Source organism: Theropithecus gelada, chromosome 15 (genome assembly GCF_003255815.1).
Source record: "Theropithecus gelada isolate Dixy chromosome 15, Tgel_1.0, whole genome shotgun sequence".
Classification (NCBI taxonomy): Eukaryota; Metazoa; Chordata; class Mammalia; order Primates; family Cercopithecidae; genus Theropithecus; species Theropithecus gelada.
The window spans coordinates 4,627,817-4,648,803 of record NC_037683.1 but is presented as its reverse complement, the minus strand read 5'-3'; the positions used below and the strand labels follow the sequence as shown (position 1 = coordinate 4,648,803).

Genomic DNA, 20,987 nt, shown 5'->3' with positions numbered 1-20,987 from the left:
AAAAAAAAAAAAAAAAAAAAAAAAAAGAACATCAGGAATACAAGAAGATGGTGTATTAGTGTGTTCTCACACTGCTAATAAAGACATACCCAAGACTGGGTAATTTATACAGGAAAGAGGTTTAATGGACTCACAGTTCCACATGACTGGGGAGGCCTCACAATCACGGTGGAAGGCAAATGAGGAGCAAAGTCACGTCTTTACATGGCAGCAGGAAAGAGAGAGAGCATGTGCAGGGGAACTCTCTTTATAAAACCGTCAGATCTCCTGAGACTTATTCACTACCACGAGAACAGTGCACCCTATGATTCAATTTTCTCCACCTGGTCCCACCCTTGACACATGGGGATTATTATGATTCAAGGTGAGATTTGGGTAGGGAGACAGTCAAACCATGTCAGAGTGAAAGACAGTGCTATGAAAAAGGAATCTAAGATGAAGAAAGAGGTCTTTAAATGAGATATGATAGTCAAAATTTATAATTCAACAGAAGGGCCAGATAAGGCTGGGACCATCATCCAGCGATTAGGCTAAAAGAAAAAGACTACAAAACAGAAATCAGGAGTGGAAAAAAAATAAGAAAATCAGAAGGTCCATCTTGAAAGTCCAACATCCATTTTATGGGGGTTCCAGAAAGAAAAGACAGAGAAAAATGGAGTCGAGGAAAATGTCAAAGCAACAATCCAAGAAGAGTCCTCAGATTGAAAATCAAGCACTCCTATGGAAGGGCCCAAGAGTGCCCACCAAGCCCTGGGTCTGGACAGAGGCCTGCATCAAGGCCACGCCATGGGAAACTGGGTGGTCAGGACACAACACTGGGTGGCCAGGAGGGCCATCAACAGGGGACCGCATCGCTGGAGGCTGGAAGACATGGAGCAAATTCTTCAAACGTCTGATGGATGTTTTTCAACACAGATTTCTAGATCCCGTCAAGCCATCAATCAAGTGTAAGAAAAGAATAAAGGCTTTTTCAGACATTCATGAACACAAAACATGTACTTCTCACATACTCCTTTGCAGTAAATGGCTAGAGAACACACTGTGACAAAAGGAGGAAAATAAACCCAGAAAGAATAAAAGCTACGGCTCCAGGCAGGGAGAAGTGAAGAAGGCCCTGGAGTGACAGCATAGACCACACAGTGGCCAGTCTGAAAGGGAGCGGAAGATCTGAAGGCAGCAGGAAGTCCTCCAGGGGAGGGAAATGGGACTTAGAGGCATTAGGTGGTTTATCTGATGTGTATGCATATTCAGAAAATAGTATCAATAGGTGTTTGACAGATCCCTTGACACAACTGGGGAAAAATAGTGACAGTTATGTACACACATGCAAATACCCTCAACAAAACAATAGCAAACTGAATCCAGCAACATACAAAAGGGATGACACACCATGGCCAGACTGGACATGGTGGCTCATGCCTGTAATCCCAGCACTTTGGGAGGCCGAGGCAGGAGGGTCACTTGAGGTCAGGAGTTCGAGACCAGACCTTGGCAACATGGTGAAACCCCATCTCTACTAAAAATACAAAAATCAGCTGGGTGTGGTGGCACATGCCTGTAATCCCAGCTACATAGGAGGGTGAGGCAGGAGAATTTGCTTGAATCCAGGAAGCAAAGGTTGTAGTAAGCCAACATCACACCACTGCACTCCAGCCTGGGCAATAGAGTCTCACTCTGTCTCAAAAACAAAACAAAACAAAACAAAACACCATGGCCAACTGGAGTTTATCCTAGGAATGCAAGGTTGGTTTAATGTATGAAAACCAACAATGAAATACACTATATCAACAGAGTACAGGACAAAAACCATATAATCATTCCAGTAGATGCATAAGAAGCATTTGACAGAATACAACATCTTTAATGATTAAAAAAAAAAAACCTCAACAAACACTTAACAAACTTGGAAGAAGGGAACTTCCTCAACGTGCTGAAGAGTATCTACAAAAACCCACAGCGAATGTCATACTTCACGGGAGAAGGATGACTGATTTCCCCCCAAGATCAGGAATAAGAGAAGGATATCCATTCTTACTCCTTCTACCCAACATTACATCGGAGGTCTTAGCCAGGGCAGCAATTAGGCAGCAAAAGTAATAAAAGGCACCCAGATTGAAAAAGAAGTAGTAAAAATATTCCTATTTGCAGATAACAAGGTCTTGTATATATAAAATCCTAAGGAACCCACTAAGAAACTACTAGCTCTCTCCTCTCTCTCTCTCTCTCTCTCTCTCTCTCTCTTTCTCTCTCTTTCTCTCTTCCTTTCTGACAGAGTCTCGCTCTATCACCTGGGCTGGAGTGCAGTGGTGCCATCTCAACTCACTGCAACCTCCACCTCCTGGGTTCAAGTGATTCTCCTGCCTCAGCCTACCAAGTAGCTGGGATTACAGGCACATGCCACCACGCCTGACTAATTTTAGTATTTTTAGCAGAGACAGGGTTTCACCATATTGGCCAGGCTGGCCTCGAACTCCTGACCTCAAGCATCTGCCCACCTCAGCTTCCCAAAGTGCTGGGATTATAGGCATGAGCCACTGGGTTCAGTCAAAAAAACTAATGTATTTCTATACACTAGCATTGAATAATCTGAAAAGGAATATAAGAAATAATTTCACTTACAATATCATCAAAAATAATAAATACACTTAGGAACAAATTTGACAAAAGAATTGCAAAACTTGTACTCTAAAAACTAGAAAATACTTTTGAAAGAAATTAAGGAAGGCCTAAATAAATAGAAAGACATTTCATGTTCATGAAATGAAAGACTTATTTTTGTTAAGGTGACAACACATCCCAAATTGATCTATGGCTTCAACACAATGCCTGTTAGAATCTCAGCTAGTTTCTTTGAAGAAATTAAATAGCTGACCCTAAAGTTCATACAGGGATGCAAAGGACCAAGAATACTCAAAACAATTTTGGAAAGGAAAAATAAAGTTGGAGGATTCACACTTCTTGATTCCAAACTTACTGCAAAGCTACGTAATCAAGACAGTGAGCTACTAAATAAGGATAGACCTACAGATCAATTGAGAGTCGAGAAATAAACCTTCTTCTTCAGAGTCAATGATTTTCAATAAGGGTGCTAAGACAATTCCTTGGGGGAAAGTAGACTTCTCAAAAAATGTTGCTGGGACAACTGGATAGCCACATGCAAAAGAATGCAGTTGGACCCCTACCTCACACCATGCACAAAATTTAACTCAAGATGGATTACAGACATAAGTATAAAAGCTAAAACTATAAAAGCCTCAGAAGAAAATATTAGAAGTAAATCTTTACAGTCTTGGGTTGGGAAATGTCTTCTTAAATATGACACCAAGAGCACAAATGACAAAAGGGGGAAAAAAAGATGAATTGGACATTATTAAAATTTAAAACTTGTGCTACAAACCATACCATAAATAAAAGTGAAAAGGTTATGTATGACTTCTGGATTCTGAGAGAAAAAAAGAAACTGAAAAGACAACCACTGAATAGAAGTTTCAACCACTGAATAGAAGAAAATGTTCATAAATCATGTACGTAATAAAGGACCTGTATCCAGAATATTTAAGGAAATCCTACGGAAAGATTTTTTTTTTGAGTCAGAGTCTCGCTCTGCAGCCCAGGCTGGAGTACACTGGCACTATCTCGGCTCACTGCAAGCTCCGCCTCCTGGGTTCACACCATTCTCCTGCCTCAGCCTCCCGAGTATCTGGGACTACAGGTGCCCGCCACCACGCCTGGCTAATTTTTTGTATTTTTCGTAGAGATGGGGTTTCACCGTGTTAGCCAGGATGGTCTTGATCTCCTGACCTCATGATCCTCCTACCTCGGCCTCCCAAAGTGCTGGGATTACAGGCGTGAGCCACCACACCCAGCCAAGCAAACCTATTCTTAAATGGGCGTAGTGTCAGAGTAAACATTTCTCCAAAGAAGATACACAAATACATCAATAAGCACACGAAAAGAGGCTCCACATCATTAGTCATTAGGGAAATGCAAATCAAACCCACAGTGAGACACCACCTCATACCTTCTAGGATAACCGGCATTAAAAAAGACAAAAAATAACAACAGTTGGTGAGGATGAAGGGGAACTGGAACCCCTCCGTATACCTCACTGGTGGGAATGTAAGATGGTGCAGCTTCTTTGGAAAATAGTCTGATAGTTCATTGAAATGTTAAATAGAGTTACCATATGATTCAGTAATTCCACTCCAATGGATATATTGAGTATTCCATATCTGAAATGCTTGGGAACAGCAGTATTTCACAATATTTGCATTATTGGATATTTGCATTACCTGTTGAGCATCCCCAAACCAAAAATCAAAATCCAAAATACTCCAGTGAGCATTTCCTTTGAGCATCATGTTAAGAGTTCAAAAAGTGTTGGATTTTGGAGCATTTTGGAGTTTCAGATTTGGGGTGCTCAACTTGTATAAACTCAAGAGAAATAACAACATAGGTCCCCACAAAAACATGCATATGGATGTTCACATCAGCACTATTCAAAATAACCAGAAATGAGAAACACCAAATGTCCACCAGTGGGTGAATGGATAAATAAAGTACATTCTATCCATACAATGGAGTATTATTCAGCTGCAAAAAAGCATGAAATACTGATACACGTACTACATGGACAAACCGTGAAAACACATGATGCAAAAGAAACCAGACATTGTGTGATTCCATTTAAAATAAATGTCCAGAATAGGAAACTCCATCAAGGCAGAAATCAGATTTGGGATTGCCTAAGCCTGGGGATAGTGTGGGGAACGGGGAGTGATTGATAACAGGTATGGGTTTTGGGGCATGAGGATAATGTTTTACACACACACACATATAACAGTTACAGAGGAAACTGAGCAGCTGAGACAAAAACTATTAATAACTCCAAGAAACACAAAAGGTTGGACACTACTTGATCAGGCATTAACAATGTTTATATAATCAGCTGGGTACGGTGGCCCACGCCTGTAATCCTAGCACTTTGGAAGGCCGAGATGGGCGGATTGCCTGAGCTCAGGAGTTCGAGACCAGCCTTGGCAACACGGTGAAACCCCGTCTCTACTAAAATACAAAAAAAAAAAAAAAAAAAAAAATCCGCTGGGTGTGGTGATGGACGCCTGAAATCTCAGCTACATGGGAGGCTGAGGCACGAGAATTGCTTGAACCCAGGAGGCAGAGCTGCAGTGAGCTGAGACTGTGCCACTGTACTCTAGCCTGGGCAACAAAGTGAAACTTACTTAGTCTCAAAACAAAACAAAACAAACAAACAAAAACCCATTGTTTACAAAATCATAATATGGCAGACAGGAACTGCTGATTTAACCAATAAACAAACCAAACAAAACAAGACGATTTAGAAAGCAAGCAGGCATGACGTCCACCTCCACTGCGGCTCCTCTGCACGGGAGGAACAGCCTTCTCTCAATCTCTCTGTCACCTGCCCCTGAACTGGAGATGAGCACAGAAGATGTGACCCCTGACCCGCCTCTGAGAGCAGAAAAGGGGATGTGCAGAGACCAGAAGGGACATCCTGGCAGATGCTCCCTCCCTCTCCGCCGGGATCCCAGGAGTCCTGTTCATTGGAATGAGAGCATCTGCATCAAGGGATCATTGTCAGGCAGCACATAGAAGTTCCCAGTAACTGAGCACTGTTTAAAAATAATAATAGCGGGGGGAAGTGGCTCACACCTGTAATCCCAGGACTTTAGGAGGCTGAGGCAGGAGGACCACTTGAGCAGTTTGAGACCAGCCTGGGCAACACAGCAAAATCTCATCTCTATAAAAAATGCAAAAAGTAGCCAGGAGTGGTGGCACGTGCCTGTAGTCCCAGCTACTCGGGAGGCGGAGGTGGGAGGATCGCTTGAGCCCAGGAGGTTGAGGCTGCAGTGAGCTATGCTCGTGCCACTGTACTCCAGCCTGGGAAACAGAGTGAGATCCTGTCTCAACCAATGATAATAATAATAACCTAACCTCTACCAGCACTACTACTTTAAAAACAAAGCCAGCCCCGGAGCTCCATAGAGCAGGACAGTGGGGACACCTGGTGGCCGGGGAAGCCCCTGACGCTTGTCCCAGCAGGATCCATGTCTGGACTTTCCTGCCCCTTGCACAGACCCTGCTACCTCTGAGCACCCAGCGGAGTTCCCAGTTCAGCATCAGCGTCCAGTGGAGCCCTGGCCTTTTTCTCCAGGCAGCAGCCTCCTGCTCTGGCTGTCTCCAGTCTGGCCCTGGTGCCACTGACTCCCTGCCTCCTGACCTCAGCCCATGCCTTCCATCTGCCTCTTTCTTCCATCCGAGCCCTGCCTTATTGCTCCTGCCCTCTGCGATCTTTCTCCGAAGCTCCAGCTGGCAACAACTCCACACCCCTCTGTCTTTGTCCTTGTCATCGCACAGCTACCTCCTCACCAGCACCTGCTGTATGCCAGGCACCACACCCAGCTGCACCAGTCTGTCCTTCCCGCAACAGAGCCTGAGGCAGTAGGGATGGTTATTACCCATTTTGCGGAACCAAGGTTCAGAGTGGTGACAAGACTTTCCCAGCCTGGGTGATGGAGGAGTCAGTGTTTAAACCCAGCACCCGGGCTCTTACCCACGACTCTGCCCCTTGATGGAGAAGCCACTCCTTGCTGCTACAAAAGGATGCCAGAGCGCAAATGTGAGGCCACCTAAGAACACCCGGGCCACCTGCTTCAACGACAGCTCAGAGAGGGAAGAGATGAGCCCTGGCCACAAAGGAAGCTGTGGGCAGAGCTCTCTAGGACCCAGGCCTGGGACAGATCCTTAGAAAAGGGAGATCCTTGGGGCCACACAACCCTCTGGCCACCCAAAAAGAAAGATGAACCCACACGTGAGACCTGAGCCCTCACCTGCCAGCCAGAGCCCCCAGGCCCCAATGTGTGTGGCTGTGTCTGATCCGGGTGGACAGTGTCCGGCTGCACAAGGCTGCCACACCTAGGGAGCTTCCTGAGCAGATGGAAATGGGCTGCACAGGTGACATGCACCCAAGACAGGGCCCCCTGCCTTGTTCTATGGCCCACCCAGGGGGGGTCAGGCCACAGCAGGTGGGTAGGTCAGGGCCGGCAGCCTGGCTCCTTCTTCAGATTCACACCAACTGCCCAGCGGCAGCCTCTGGAAGGGCCAACTTCCGGGCACGTGCACATGGCCAGGTGTCAGAGGAACATGAGGGGCTTTGTGCGAAGCCCCATATCTCCTCTTTTCTCCTACCAGGTCTCGGAGCTGCCGGGGCTGGTGGCCCTTTTCCTGTGCTCTGGTACCAGAGGCATGCTGGGATCTGGACTGGCTTTGTAAGTAACACCCCCTAGCTTTGCTTGAATCTTGACATAGACAAGAGGAGGCAGCTGCAGGGACCTAGGCCAACTCTGCCTTGCTTCTTCCCTGGAAAGGCACCTCAAAGGCAGGCCTTGGGAGGAATTAGGGATGGAGGATGGAGCCACAGTCCTGCGCTTGGTGGACACTCTGTGGCCACCCTCCCTGAAGTCCCAGGACACAGCTCTGCACGCCCTCCAGGAGCCCACTGCAGCCTGAGCGCGATCCCTGGTGGCCACCTAGGGGAAGAGGCTCTCCCCAGGGACCCGGAGCTGGGGAAGAGGCCTCAGCACTCAGCTCTGACACCCACAGTGTGACTACTCTTAGTCCCTAACCCAGCACGTGGCACCAGCCACCCGCAGTAAGTGTTTGCTGGAGTTAGACTCATTCTATGAATAAGGGGTCCTGTGTCCAGTGGGGCGTGGCTTGCCAGTGCACTGGAGTCAGAGGCAAGAGCCCACTGGGACTCAGGTTCCGCCCCATTTCCCCACCCTCTTCATCGCCCTGGTCTACGAAGCAACCAAGCCTGACACCTCCCCAGTGACCATAGGGAAGCCAGGCTGGCAAAGGGTGGTGATGGGTAGCCCCCAGGGACGAAGCTCCCCGCTCAGGGGCCCAGGCTTCCCTCTCACTGGCCCTGACCCTAAACAAGGGCAGTCTGTTCTCACATTGACCCTGCCCCACAGCCTCTGGCCCTGGCTGTCTGAACGGCCTGCAGGTCCCGATTGCCATGCACACTCTGTGCACGCTTCTTGTCCACCATGCCACCCTCAAGAGCCTCACCTAGATGCAGCCACCTTCTCCAGGGAGCCTCCCCTGGTCCACTAGGGCTGGGAATTCCTATAGCCCCTGAGTTCCCATCAGAACCCTTATCAGCATGTTCTGCAATTGCACGTATACTTGTCTGTACCTCCCCTCAACCCTACCCAGCAAGAATTAGATCTCTGTCTGTGTTATGGCCACAGCTTCTAAAATAGGGTCTGAAACACTGAGCTCACCCCATCAATGTCTGATGCAGGGAGGGTTTGATGGAATGTGAATGGTTGGATTAGTATGTAGGTGGATGCTGGAGGAAGGGCAGAGGGAGAGATGTGTGGCTAGAGGGAGGGAGGAAGGGAGGGATTGATGTGTAGAAGGTTGAGTGGGTGGGTGGATGGAAGGATATATGAAAGAAGGGATGGACAGGTGAACATGTGGATAAATAGATGAATAGATGGATGGAGAGATGGAGGAGGGAAGAATGGATGGAGAGATGGCAAGATGAATAGAGGGAGGGAATGAGTGGAGGGAGGAGTGGACGAAGGGAAGGGAGATGGGTAGAGGGATGAGGGAATAAATAGGAGAAGGCGTGGATAGATACAGGAGTAGATGGATGGAGAGACGGATGGAGAGACGGGGGGCTGGACAGAGAGAGGAATGAGTAAGGGAGGGTCACATGATGAATGGATGGAAAGTGGGCAGTCAGTAACAAAGTGGCAGGAAGCTCCCAGCCACCACCATGGGAGGGAGGGGTTGAGGACAGGAGAGAAGAGAGAAGAGAGGGCAGAGGGCACCCAGGTGCCAGCAGGTGCACCCAGGCCCCCAACCTCCCTTGGCAGAAGGCTCTCAGAGAGGTTCTTCATGCCAGGAACCAGCACCCTCTGAGACAGGCACCCCAGGCACACTGGGAGCGTGCAAACATTTGGGGCTTCCCTGAAACTCCTGGGCACAGAACATGACAAAAAGCTAGGCCTCCTGCACCATGCAGGACAGGCTGGGCTGTGTTCTGGGCATCAAGGAGAGGCCAGGCCCTGAGGAACAAGGGGGTCAGCCCCATCAGGGATACCCCTGTGCTCCCTAGTTTAATCTTCACACCACCTGGAAACACTCCGTGTTACAATCCCCATTTCACAAATGAGGTGACTGAGGCTTGGGGCAGTGAGGGAACCCACTAGGGTCGCACCACCTGGGTTCAAGCTGGGATTCAGAGCCAGGTCGCTGTGCCCCCCACAGACTGACACAGAACCCGGGGCTGTCCACCTACCTGAATCCCCTCGATGCGCTCGGTGACGACATAGGCATGGTGCATGGCCACCAGGGGGACCTTGACTCCAGCCATCCGGCCTACAGCACTTGCCCACACTCCTGCGGGCAGAGCACAGACAGCTCAGCTCTGCTGACACGTGGTGGGAGCTGCCTCTCAGGTGTGCACAGGCTGCCTCTGCAGACCTGTCTGCCCTAGCAGGGGCTCCCCACCCCCAGAAAGAAGCCCTGCAGAGGTGGGAGCAGGTTTAGGGAGCAGCCAGCATGGCCACACAGGAGTCAGGAGAAATGCTACTCCCACCTGCACAGTTGACCACGCAGGGCGTCTGGATGGAACCGTGTGGAGTCTCCACACCTGCGACCCGCCGCACCCCAAAATCATCTGTCCACACACGAATGCCGGTCACTGGGCAGTTCTCAATGACCTGGGATTGAGAGGAACTGCTTCTGAAACTCCACGGGACTCCCTGGGGGAGTTTACCAACCCCCCTTCAACCAACCTCTCCTCCCAGAGGGGAGCTGGGGACACTGTTTCTGCTAGCAGCAGGTCCCCTGTGATACTGTCAGGGAAACGGGATGACCACAGCACCAGAAAACTAGACCCACCCATGCCTTGACTTGGAGAACTTGAAAGTTGGTCAAGTTCTTTCACTTGACTTGTTGGGGGAAACCCTCTTTTCATAATGTGAAAAAGTAGCTGACTTTTTTTTTTTAAAGCAAGATATTTGATTAATGGAAAGATGTTTGCAGTCTACTGTTTGGTAAAAAAAAAAAAAAAAAAAAAAAGGCCGGGCGCGGTGGCTCAAGCCTGTAATCCCAGCACTTTGGGAGGCCGAGACAGGCGGATCACGAGGTCGGGAGATTGAGACCATCCTGGCTAACACGGTGAAACCCCGTCTCTACTAAAAAAATACAAAAAACTGGCCGGGCGAGGTGGCGGGCGCCTGTAGTCCCAGCTACTCGGGAGGCTGAGGCAGGAGAATGGCGTGAACCCGGGAGGTGGAGCTTGCAGTGAGCTGAGATCCGGCCACTGCACTCCAGCCTGGGCGACAGAGCGAGACTCCGTCTCAAAAAAAAAAAAAAAGTCACAAAGCAACAGCAGCTTGGTTCTATTTTGCATACATATATGTTTTCATAGAAAAATATTTGGAGTAAAACATACTAAAATGTCAATACTAGTTACTGCTGTGTGATTTTGACTTCTTTTTTGCTTATGTGTCTTCTTAAAATTGTTCTACAAAGATGTGCGGAGTTGAGATAAATGCAGATACAAATTACAAGAAGGGCTTTTGAGACAATTTGCTCATGCAGCAGAGGAATGGGTGCACCCACGGCATGACCTGATGTCTGTGAACAGACCGAAGGCATAGCCTCCCCTTGGCAGGGGTGGACCAGAAGGCTCAGCGAGGTCCTCACTGGCCCCAAGCCACACAGCAGTCAGAGAATGGCTGCTGTTCTCTTGCCTTCTGCTCTCAGGGTTCTAAGGCAGGAGGAGTGGGCTGGGGGCAGGGGACCCAGAGCCGGGCGGTCATCAGTACCTGTGCTCCTCGGGCAGAAGCTGCCCTGGCGAGGGTGCTACAGGTGCCAGCCGGGTCCATGGTACCGTCGTGGGGCACATACAGGGTTCCGTAGAGGTCGTCCACGTTCATCAGCGGGTACAGAGTCTTGGTCTCTGCCGGGCTCAGCACGTGGGATTCCACACCATATGCCTTGCCCAGCTGGGAGGACCCAGGGAGATTAACTGAGTCCATGGGAAGCAGACCCCTGGGCCACTCCCTCCCCAGCTGGGCATCCACCGCAAACCCCAGCCTCACTTTCTCCCAGAAGCTTAGCTGGTGCCCACGCCTTTGGAGCCTGTCCCTTGAATCCGCTTCAGCATAAGAGTTAAGGAGCAGGGGATACTCCATCGAGGCAGGCTCCAGGGCCAGGCCCCCTGTGCCAACCCGACCCTCACCAGCTGTGTGACCAACCTGGGGCAAAGTCGCTTCAGGCTCACCCAAGTGAAGTGGGGGCGAGAATAGTGGATGTCACTGACCAAGAACTTAGACCAGTGCCCGGCACAAAGTGTCTATTATATAAAATAAATAACCCCACAAGTCTAATACTTTAGGCCTGAGAAGTTTCCCAGTCAGACCAGCTGCCAAGAAAGAGGAAGGTCCTCAGTTTCAGAGTGTCAGATAGACCACGCCCCCACATTGATTGGCCCAAGAACAGCCAATCAGTGTCCTCAGGCGTGGACCACTGGGACAGGGAAGAGCTAAGCCAATCAGATTCTCTGTCTGGGAATTCTGAATGAAGCCTGGCAAAGTCACTTTCTCCAGGTGGCACAGCCAGCAAGGGGCAGCGCTAGGGCTGGAACCCAGATCTGTCACCTGCCGGGGCTCCTTCCCTGTGGCATGTCCTCTCTCTCGTGGTAGAACGGTGCTCACCGACATAAGCCCCACCCCCGACCCCGCAGGAGGCAGACTCATCCACACAAGCCCCCCACCCCCAGCCCCTCAGGGGATGTACACACGGACATGAGCCCCCCGTACCTCCATCCTCACAGGGAGCCCACCCTACCCCCCACAGGGCGTGCACCCACCCACCCAAGCCCCCCTCTCTGCCCCCCGCAGGGGAGCACACACCGACATGAGCCTCTTGTACTCGTCCAGGCGCTGCCGGTTGGACGCGATGAAGAGGCCCCCATTCTGGATCCAGCCCGTGTGTAGTCCCGTCTCCTCCTCCAGCTCCCGGCTCACTACACGCCGAGTGTGGGCCAGAAGCTCCACCTCCACGTCACTGGGCCGCAGCTGCCACAGCAAGCCTGCCCGGGAGGGTGGGTGCCATCACTCCCCAGGGAGGGGACTGCACCTCCTTCCCCCCTATGAATATCTGGAGATACCCTGATATTCAACCATGGGTGTCTTTCTCTGCAGGGCTTTCTCTGCAGGCCCTGGGGGGCCTGGAGAGGTTGTTGAGTAGGAAATAACAGGACCAAGATGAATGTGAGGGAGGTCTCGCCCTTGGGCAGCTCAGAGAGTAACATAGCAAAGGCCCCCAGTTTTGGAGCACCTACTGTGTGCCAAGCCCCGTGCTAAGCCTGTCATCCTATGAGGCGGGCGTGATTCTCTTATCAATCAAGTTCAAGTGGCACCAACAGTTCTGTGGCCAAGGCCACAGAGCAGGTGAGTGGGGGCACCAGGACACTGACCCACTACTGAATGAAGCCTAAATCTGCACTCTTCCCAACAAAGGCTGCCCTCCAGCAGCTGAGTCTGAGAGGTGGCAGGCCAGGGGTGTGACTGATGAAGTGTCAGGGAAGGGGCTATGACAGCCCAGCTAGGGGGCCGGTGAGAAGGCAAGAGCAAGGGTTGGAGCCGTGGCGTGTGGGAGCCGGCTCGCATCAGCTCTCAGGAGCCCGGGGATAAACCTCTTCCCAACTCCACAGTCAGTGACCTCATACTGGTGGCTTGCTATTGGCCAAGGTGGGAATGTTTATACCACAGAAATTGGCCGACACTGCAAGTCAGGAGATCCAGTTTACCAGGACACCCATGGTTGAAAGGGTGAAGGCAGAAGGTTGGCTGTCCTGGGACATGCACACCATAGGTGCTTAATATATGCCCACTGGCTAGTTAGGAGAATGAGAACTGTAGAAGCCTCTGGTGCTCATGGAGGACACAGGTCTGCTTCACCCCCAAAGGTCTCCGTCTGTCCTCCTCCACTCCCTGGGATGCCCTCAATCCTGGTGGCTCTGTCCGGGAAAGCGGTTTCTGCTCTCTGGACCAGCTGCCTGGAGTTTCCGGCCTTGGTCCCAGCTTCACTGTCCAGGCCACACAAGCAGCATCTACTTCCTCCTCCCACCACAGCTCTTGAGAGACTCGGAGGGCAAGCGGTACCCCCAGCTCCACCCATCTGCAAATTGGCCAAGCACCCTTCCCCAGGGTCTCTTCCCCAGGCTGGTGGTTGTGAACCTAGAACTGTCTCAGCTAGCAAGGGACTGTGGCCCCTCGCTATGTCCTATCCCTCCCTGCCCCTACCTGGCCCCTGGTCCCTACCTGCCGTGTGCCAGGTGGTCCCGGAGGTCAGCCGCTCCCGCTCCAGCAGCACCGCCCCACTCATGCCCAGCTTGGCCAGGTGGTACAGGGTCTGGCAGCCCAAGCTGCCTCCACCAATGACCACCACGTTGGCTGTGCTGGGCAGGGGTCGGCTCGGGCCTTGGGCCACCACCGAGGTGCTTTGTCCCTCCTTCAGGGTCCGCTGATATGGCACACTCTTCTCGGCTGTGGGGCCAGATGCGCTGGACAGGTTGCATGGCCCCAGGCCCCGGGTAGGGCTCTGGCGAGGGCGGGCAGCAGCCACACGCAGGACTCGGCTCAGTGAGGCCATGGGGGCTCCGGGCCTCAGCACAGCAGGGAGCTGGGGAGAGAATCAGAGCTGGGTGGGGTGCAGAGGGGACATGGTGGGGGCTGTGCTGAGTACCCAGGGGAATAAGGGCCCTACAGTGTTACCTCCCAGGACTTTCCTCCTGCCGCTTCCCCGTGTCATGCATGCATTCATTCATTTATTCATTCATTCATTCTGTGTGTATTTTTAAGGACCTGGTATGCAGCAGGCTCTGTCAGTGCCCAGGGGCAACCATGGTGAGGATAGGTCTCTGCCAGCCCACAGAAAAGACAGGGAGCGCCAAGCTCTGAGTAGGAGTGGGGGTCGGAGCCACAAGGGGAGGCAGAGAAGAGTGGTTGATGTGGCTGGCAGAGGTCCAAAGTGAGACCTGAGGAAAGCGGGCTGCCCCATGAGGCCGGGCAGGGAGGACGGGGAGGGGACTGAGGACAGAGGACCAACAGCTGGAAAGGAGGAGCTCTGGTCTCAGGGACGCTCACCCCCAGGTCGCAGAGAGGGAGAGGCCGGGGCTGGGAGGGGGCCGTCCCGCCAGTCTCGAGAGCCCTTTCAGAGCTCAAGATGCTTCTGAGGGACCATGCAGCCCTGGAACCCCACAGGTCTGTGCTGGGGCAGACCCCAGGTCTTGTGGTGTGGGGATGGGACCTGGGGGAGTGCCCAGAGAAGGCGGTGGTGGTGGCACAGCAAGGCAAGGCGGGGGCTGTGTTGAGGGATGGAGTCACTTGCACTCCCAGACAGCCAGCCAGGAGGAGGGAGAGTCACTGCGGACAATACAGCAGTGGCCACAGGGTATCAGCAGGCAGCCTTGAGATGGGGCGCCCAACCCCCAAGCCTGGAGCCAGTACCTCCTCCTGGGCAGGCCCCTCCCAAACCCAGACAAGAGGTGTTGCCCCCTCTTCAGCCCCAAAGCTCGGTGGGACCTAAGGCAGAAGCTGATGAAGGATGTGGTGTCCAGGCTCTGCTCCCTTGGGGCCACTGGGATTGCAGAGTAGGGGCTCAGAAGCTAGGTTAACAGGCCTTCCTCCCCTCTGCTCCATCCCAGCTGACCTACCCCAAATCCCTCCTCCTTCAGGAAGCCCTCCCAGATCTCCCCAGCCAGAAAAATCCAATAACAATGAGAATGCAAGAGGGAGCCCTCCTTCTCAGGAGAGAAGGCGCTGATGAAAACGGATGTCTCCTTGGGTGCGGGTGACGCAGGACAGGCAGTCAAAGGAGTCATCATGTCCGGGGGCCGCAGCAACCGTGGTGACTGTGCAATCAATACAATCAGCCTCCACGTTTTCATTGTAACTGAGCTCGTTCAAGCAAAGCTGTCTGCATTAGGGCCTTTCCCCTGGAGAGGGCATGCGCGCATTGATTTCACCTGTCCTCAAACTGACCCTTTGCTCATTCTAATAGTAAAAAACACACCCCTGGGTGGAGATTTTAAGATGCTAATGAGGCCGGGCTGGGGGGCTCATGCCTGTAATCCCAGCACTTTGGCAGGCCAAGGCAGGCGGATCACCTGAGGTCAGGAGTTCGAGACCAGCCTGACCAACATGGAGAAACCCCCGTCTCTACTAAAAATACATTAGCCAGGTGTGGTGGTGCATGCCTGTAATCCCAGCTACTCAGGAGGCTGAGATAGGAGAATTGCTTAAACCTGGGAGGTGGAGGCTGCAGTGAGCCAAGACTGCGCCATTGCACTCCAGCCTGGGCAACAACAGTGAAACTCCATCTCAAAAAAAAAAAAAAAAAAAAGATGCTAATGAGACATGTGACGTTTGAACAAGCATGTACACCTCATGTGCACCCAGAGGACCCGCCATCACATGTTGCCTAGTAATCTCTCTTTCCACCCGCTTATGAATAATTGTGGAAGACTCCCTGAAAGAGGGTTTCTCCAGCAATGGTCAACGCTGCCTCACCCTTAGGAGCAGTCCCCCCAAATCCTCTCTCTCCCAGGATGCTGCACTGTCTTTTCCGCACCTAACTTTCAAAATCTTCTTTTTCCTTTGCAATAAATCGCTCTATGCTGCAGCTCTTTTGCTGTGTGTCTCATGTTTAAATTCTTTTTGTTTGTTTGTTTGTTTGTTTTTTTGAGAAAGGGTCTCACTCTGTCATCCAGGCTGGAGTGCAGTGGCATGATCTCGGCTCACCGCAACCTCTGCCTCCTGGGTTCAAGCGATTCTCTCGTCTCAGCCTCCTGAGTAGCTGGGATTACAGGTGCATGCCACCAGGCCTGGCTAATTTTTGTATCTTTAGTAGAGACAGGGTTTCACCATGTTGGCTAGGCTGGTCTCAAACTCCTGACCTCAGGTTATCCGCGTGCCTCGGCCTGCCAAAGTGCTGGGATTCCAGGCATGAGCCACTGTGCCCGGCCTAAATTCTTTAAACTAAGAAGTTAAGAACCAAGGTCTCACAACAGCCATCAATGGAGGGGTAGGGTGGTGTCCTGCGCAACGTGGACCTCCACTGCCCTTTTCTGGGATCTACAGGAAAAGTGAAAGGGATGTGGCTGTGATCCGAGGTGTGGAGTGCTGTGCCACCTACATCAGTATGAACGATTGATGTAATTAGCTGAGAAAGTCAGCCTCATTTTTCAAGAGTGGACCATATGCTATGCACGTTCGTTCACTCTCGTTGAACACCTATAGACACATACTTCACAGCGGGGGAGTCTGACACATGGAGAGGCTCCCTGAGGTGACCAGGGTCACAGGGCCTCCATGTGGCCGTGCCAGGGACTCTCTCCTGCCCCCTCTTCTGACCATCCCAGGGGGACTCAGGACCCACTGCCACACCCTGTCCCACCTGAACTGTGGGCACTGCCCAAGCCTGACGAGGTGCAGAACCCTGTCTTAGGTACAGTGGGGGATGTGAGGGGGATCCCAGCTCTCAGGCAGGTCAGGGCGGCCCTCCCATCCCCTGCCCCAGCACCCTATCCCCAGGGAGGGAGCAGGGAGTCTGCTCGGAGTGGCGAGGGGAGTGCGGAGGGGTTGGAGCTTGTCCTCAGCCTCTCAGCCCTCAGTGTGTCAGCCTGTCTGCCTCCTGCCTGCAGAGGTGGCCCCAGACAAGGAGGCATGCCCCCTGCACGTGTCTGTACATACCTTCAGTGCTGGAAGGTCCACAGTCTTCCAGGAGCCCCCAGAAGTGGTGCCCTACGAGGGGAAAGCCAGCTTGAGTGGCACCGAGGAAGGTTCTCCAAGGCTGAACACCCCTGCCCCACCCCCCACCACGGTGCTGCACAGCACAGTACACCTGGTCAGCTCTGGGCAAAAGTCTCTCTCCTCCTTCCAACTGTGCCCAACGCAACAGCTGCTGGCGCCAGAGGCTGCCACGTGCCCCTTCACCACCTGTCTGGACAGTCAGGGCTCTCGGGACTGCCAGACTGGGGGCTGGGGGCTGGGGGCTGGCAGCGGCCCCAGTGGAGACAGCCCGGAGCCCCTCCTGCCTGCCACCTCCCTAGAAATAGCTGCCTCCATATTAACCCGCTCTCCTGCCCCCTCCAACTCTCTCCCGCCCCTGAGTCAGCCTCCCAGGAGTGAGGGCTGAGGACAGCCCTGGGCTTGGGATCAGACAGATGGTGGAGGTTTTGTCACAGGACCGGGGCCTTGAGCAACAACTTAACCTCACTGCAAAGCAGGGGACCCAGGAACGCCCTCCTCCTCCCAGGCTCACGGGGTGGCGGGGGTCAAGCGAGGAGAGCGCCTGGCACCTTTGCCTGGGGCGGGAAGGCAGATTGTTGTGGGGTGGAGCGGTGGGGGGCGGGGAGGCAGCTGCCCATATGGTGAATCCTGGTCCTGCTCACCCAACTGGATGGTCCCTGCAGCCACAGGCAGAGGGAGATCCCAGCCAGCTCCGGCCAGGCCCAGCCCCGCCCACATAGGGGAGGCCCCAGTCTTGTCCCTCCCTAGGGGTGTACCTCCAAGTACCTCTCGTCAGCTGCAGCGCCCCTCGGCCCTAAGAGTGCTTGGCCCAGCGGAGGTGCCTTCACCTTCTTGCTTCCCAAGCAGTGGCCTGGCCGGAACCCCAGGCCTCCCCCGCCCCCCGGCCTCACTGCCAGCCCCATGTCGCCGCCCAGGATCTGGGCGGAGCGTACCGCCCACCGCCGCGGCTTCTTGGCCAGCTCAATGGGGGCTTCTAGGCCAGCTAGAAGCAGCTAGCTCCCTCTGAGGGTGGCAGAGCAGGGCTGTAAACCCCATGCCCCATTACCCGTAGGCGACCTGGCAGTCAACCTCCGGCTCCAACCCTCATTTCCTCATCTCTGAAACAGAGGCCTCAGGGTTGCTGCAGTGAACCCAGGCACGCCTGCCTGCTGGAGCCTGCCTGAGCTCCCCACGCCCAAAAGGAGCTATGCACAGGCAGGGTGGGCAGGAAAAGCGGGGTCAGCAGCAGCTTGGGCCAGGGGCCTGTCCATTGCAGGGAGGCTCCTTTGGTGAGGTCATCTCAGCACATGTCCCAGTTTGCTCACCCCCAGGGACAGGGCACTTGCTGCCTTCAGAGGCGGGTGAGAAGGCCTGGGTCAGCTTCCCAGGGACAGGGGCTCCTGTTCTGTCCGTGTCGTGCTCTCCTAAGCTCCCAGATCCCTCCCGTGTTTGGGGAGAGGCCCAGGAGCCACTGGCTCTTTTACTGCATGGTACGTAGGCCCCAGGGCAGGGATTCCAGCCTCCAGTGACTGTTGGGGACAGCAGTGCTTAGGGAGGGGGCCACACAGCAAGCTGGTGGGGGAGGCAGACTGGATGCTGCAGCCTGACTCTGAGCTGGGGCAAGTTACCCATTCCCAGGCAGAAGCGGACACCCAGAAGAGGGGTGCGGAGGAAATCCAGAAAGAAGAAATCCAGAAAGAAATCCAGAAAGAATACACCTCTGGGTCAGGCACAGTGGCTCACGCCTGCAATCCCAGCACTTTGGGAGGCCGAGATGGGCGGATCACAAGGTCAGGAGATCGAGACCATCCTGGCTAACACAGTGAAACCCCGTCTCTACTAAAAAATACAAAAAACTAGCCGGGCGAGGTGGCGGGCGCCTGTAGTCCCAGCTACTCAGGAGGCTGAGGCAGGAGAATGGTGTGAACCCGGGAAGCAGAGCTTGCAGTGAGCTGAGATCCGGCCACTGCACTGCAGCCTGAGTGACAGAGCGAGACTCCGTCTCAAAAAAAAAGAATACACCTCTGGATGCCCAAAGAATCAGAACAGGTGCTGATGTAAAGTAAGATCTCCTCCTCACACTGGATCAAAGACAGGGGTATTTCAATGGCAGTCTGTTAACACTGTAGTGATGCCAGCTGCCAATACCGGAAGTGATCATATACTAATCTGCTGTAATTAATACCAATCAAATTGTTGTGTTATTCGCACCGAGGATGCCCGACTGTCTTGCTGCCAGCTTGTCTATCCTCTACATTTACTGAATGCCTAATGTATGCAAAGCACTGCTGGGAAACCAATAGTGACATCTAAGATCCAGCCCCTGCCCCCGAGGGGCTCAGGGTCCACAAAGCAGACAGATCCAGGAAGAGGCACGACACCACGAGGCTGGCTTCCTTCCAGCAGGGGAATCCAGGAGGACCTCTTAGAGGAGGGGGCCTGGGCTCTGGGCCTGACCACGTGCTGAACCATTCTCAGTCCCTGCCTCAAAGGCAAAGGGCCCACTGGCTTAGGCCCCTGGCTGCCTAGTGGAAAGCCAGCCCCACCAGTTTGAGGCTTGCCTGGGGGTGGTGTGGGGTTCCTGGGGCAGAGGACCTCCTCTTCGGATGGTGTGGCTTGCCCAGCGGCCTGAGCTAGGGCTGTGCTCACCCAACAAGGTGACAAACGAGCCCAAGAGGGCAAGGAAGGAGCATGGCCCAAGTTCTCCCAGGAGCCCTGGAGGTGCAGGTGCATGGGAGAGAGACACAGCAGACACCACAGCCCCAGGGCAGTGGCCAGGTACCCCACACCTCTCCTGTCCCTGCACTCAAAGACAAGCGGCAGCTGTTGCAAAACTGTTACAAGCCAAGAGGGCAGCACAGTGACCCTGCACTTTGGACAAGGGGTGGTGGCTGGGGGCCGGCCCTGACCTGTTAGCTGTCTGTTAGCATCACAGGATTTTCATCCAGCAGGGCCTGTGAGCACCCAGCTCAGGTCTGGGAGAGGTGGAAAAGCTGTCTCCCCCCGGGGACTAGTAGTCACAGCTCTGGAGGGGCCAGAGTTGGGACAAGGAGGCCAAGACAAGGTCCTGTATGATCTCGGGCTGGTCTCATCACCTCTCACTTTGCTGAGACTTAGTTTCCCAGGGCAGAGGTTAGAAGCCCTGCCATGTCAGTTTCACAGAAGCCTTGTAAATTTCCCTGAGTAAATTTCCTTCAGTCTGGCTCTAGACCACACCAACAGAGGGGCTACCACCTCCAAGAAGTCACCTCCACCAGGGATAAAATCCACTTGATCATGGTGTATGATCTTTTTAATGTGCTGTTGAATTTGGTTTGCTAATATTTTGGTGAGGATTTTTGCATCTCTGTTCATCAAAGATATTGGCCCATAATTTTCTTTTCTTGTAATGTCCTTGTCTGGCTTTGGTATCAGGGTAATTCTGACTTCATGAAATGAGTTTGGAAGTGTTCCTTCCTCTTGAATTTTTTGAAAGAGTTTGAGAAGAATCAGCATTAATTCTTTCTTAAATGCTTGGCGGAATTCACCAGCAAAGGCATCAGATATCTTGGGCTATTATTTTTTGGGAGGCGTTTGATTACCGATTCAATCTCCTTACTCATTATTGGTCTGTTCAGATTTTCTAGTTTTTGTTTGTTTGTTTTGTTTTTTGTGTGTGGGTTTTTTTTGTTTTTGTTTTTGTTTTTTTTTTTTTTTTGAGGTGGAGTCTTGCTCCCATCACGCAGGCTGGATCTCAGCTCACTGCAATCTCCACCTCCCAAGTTCAAGTGATTCTCCTTCCTCAGCCTCCTGAGTATCTGGGATTACAGGTTGCACCACCATGCCTGGCCAATTTTTGTATTTTTAGTAGAGATGGGGTTTTGCCATGTTAGCCAGGCTGGTCTCCTCTTCTGGTGATCCACCCACCTTCACCTCCCAAAGTGCTAGGATTACAGGCATGAGTCACCGTGCCCCATCCAATTTTCTAGTTTTTTTGTGAATCAGTCTTGGTTGGCTGTCTGCTTCCAGCAATTTATTCATTTCTAGGTTATCCAACTTGTTGGCATAGTTGTCTATTATAATCTCGTATATTTCCTTGGTATCAGTTGTAATCTTTCCTCTTTCACTTATAATTTTATTATTTAT

General features: G+C 52.6%; 1 protein-coding gene across 2 annotated transcripts in view; it reads right to left on the bottom strand.

The window, feature by feature from the left end:
* Positions 1–17,785, bottom strand: part of SARDH (sarcosine dehydrogenase) — a 75,663-nt gene extending 57,878 nt beyond the window's left edge. Inside the window, exons 1-6 of one of the 2 annotated variants that reach the window (XM_025360457.1) lie at positions 17,649–17,785; positions 13,392–13,752; positions 11,979–12,157; positions 10,890–11,069; positions 9,653–9,776; positions 9,353–9,453 (exon numbers count right to left, since the gene is read on the bottom strand). In XM_025360457.1, the coding sequence (XP_025216242.1) occupies positions 9,353–9,453; positions 9,653–9,776; positions 10,890–11,069; positions 11,979–12,157; positions 13,392–13,722 (915 nt within the window). In that variant the 5' untranslated portion in view covers positions 13,723–13,752; positions 17,649–17,785. Of the gene's footprint in view, positions 1–9,352; positions 9,454–9,652; positions 9,777–10,889; positions 11,070–11,978; positions 12,158–13,391; positions 13,753–16,823; positions 16,871–17,648 lie in introns of those variants that run through there. The other variant, XM_025360456.1, reaches the window with a different exon arrangement.
* Positions 17,786–20,987: the final 3,202 nt, after the last annotated feature.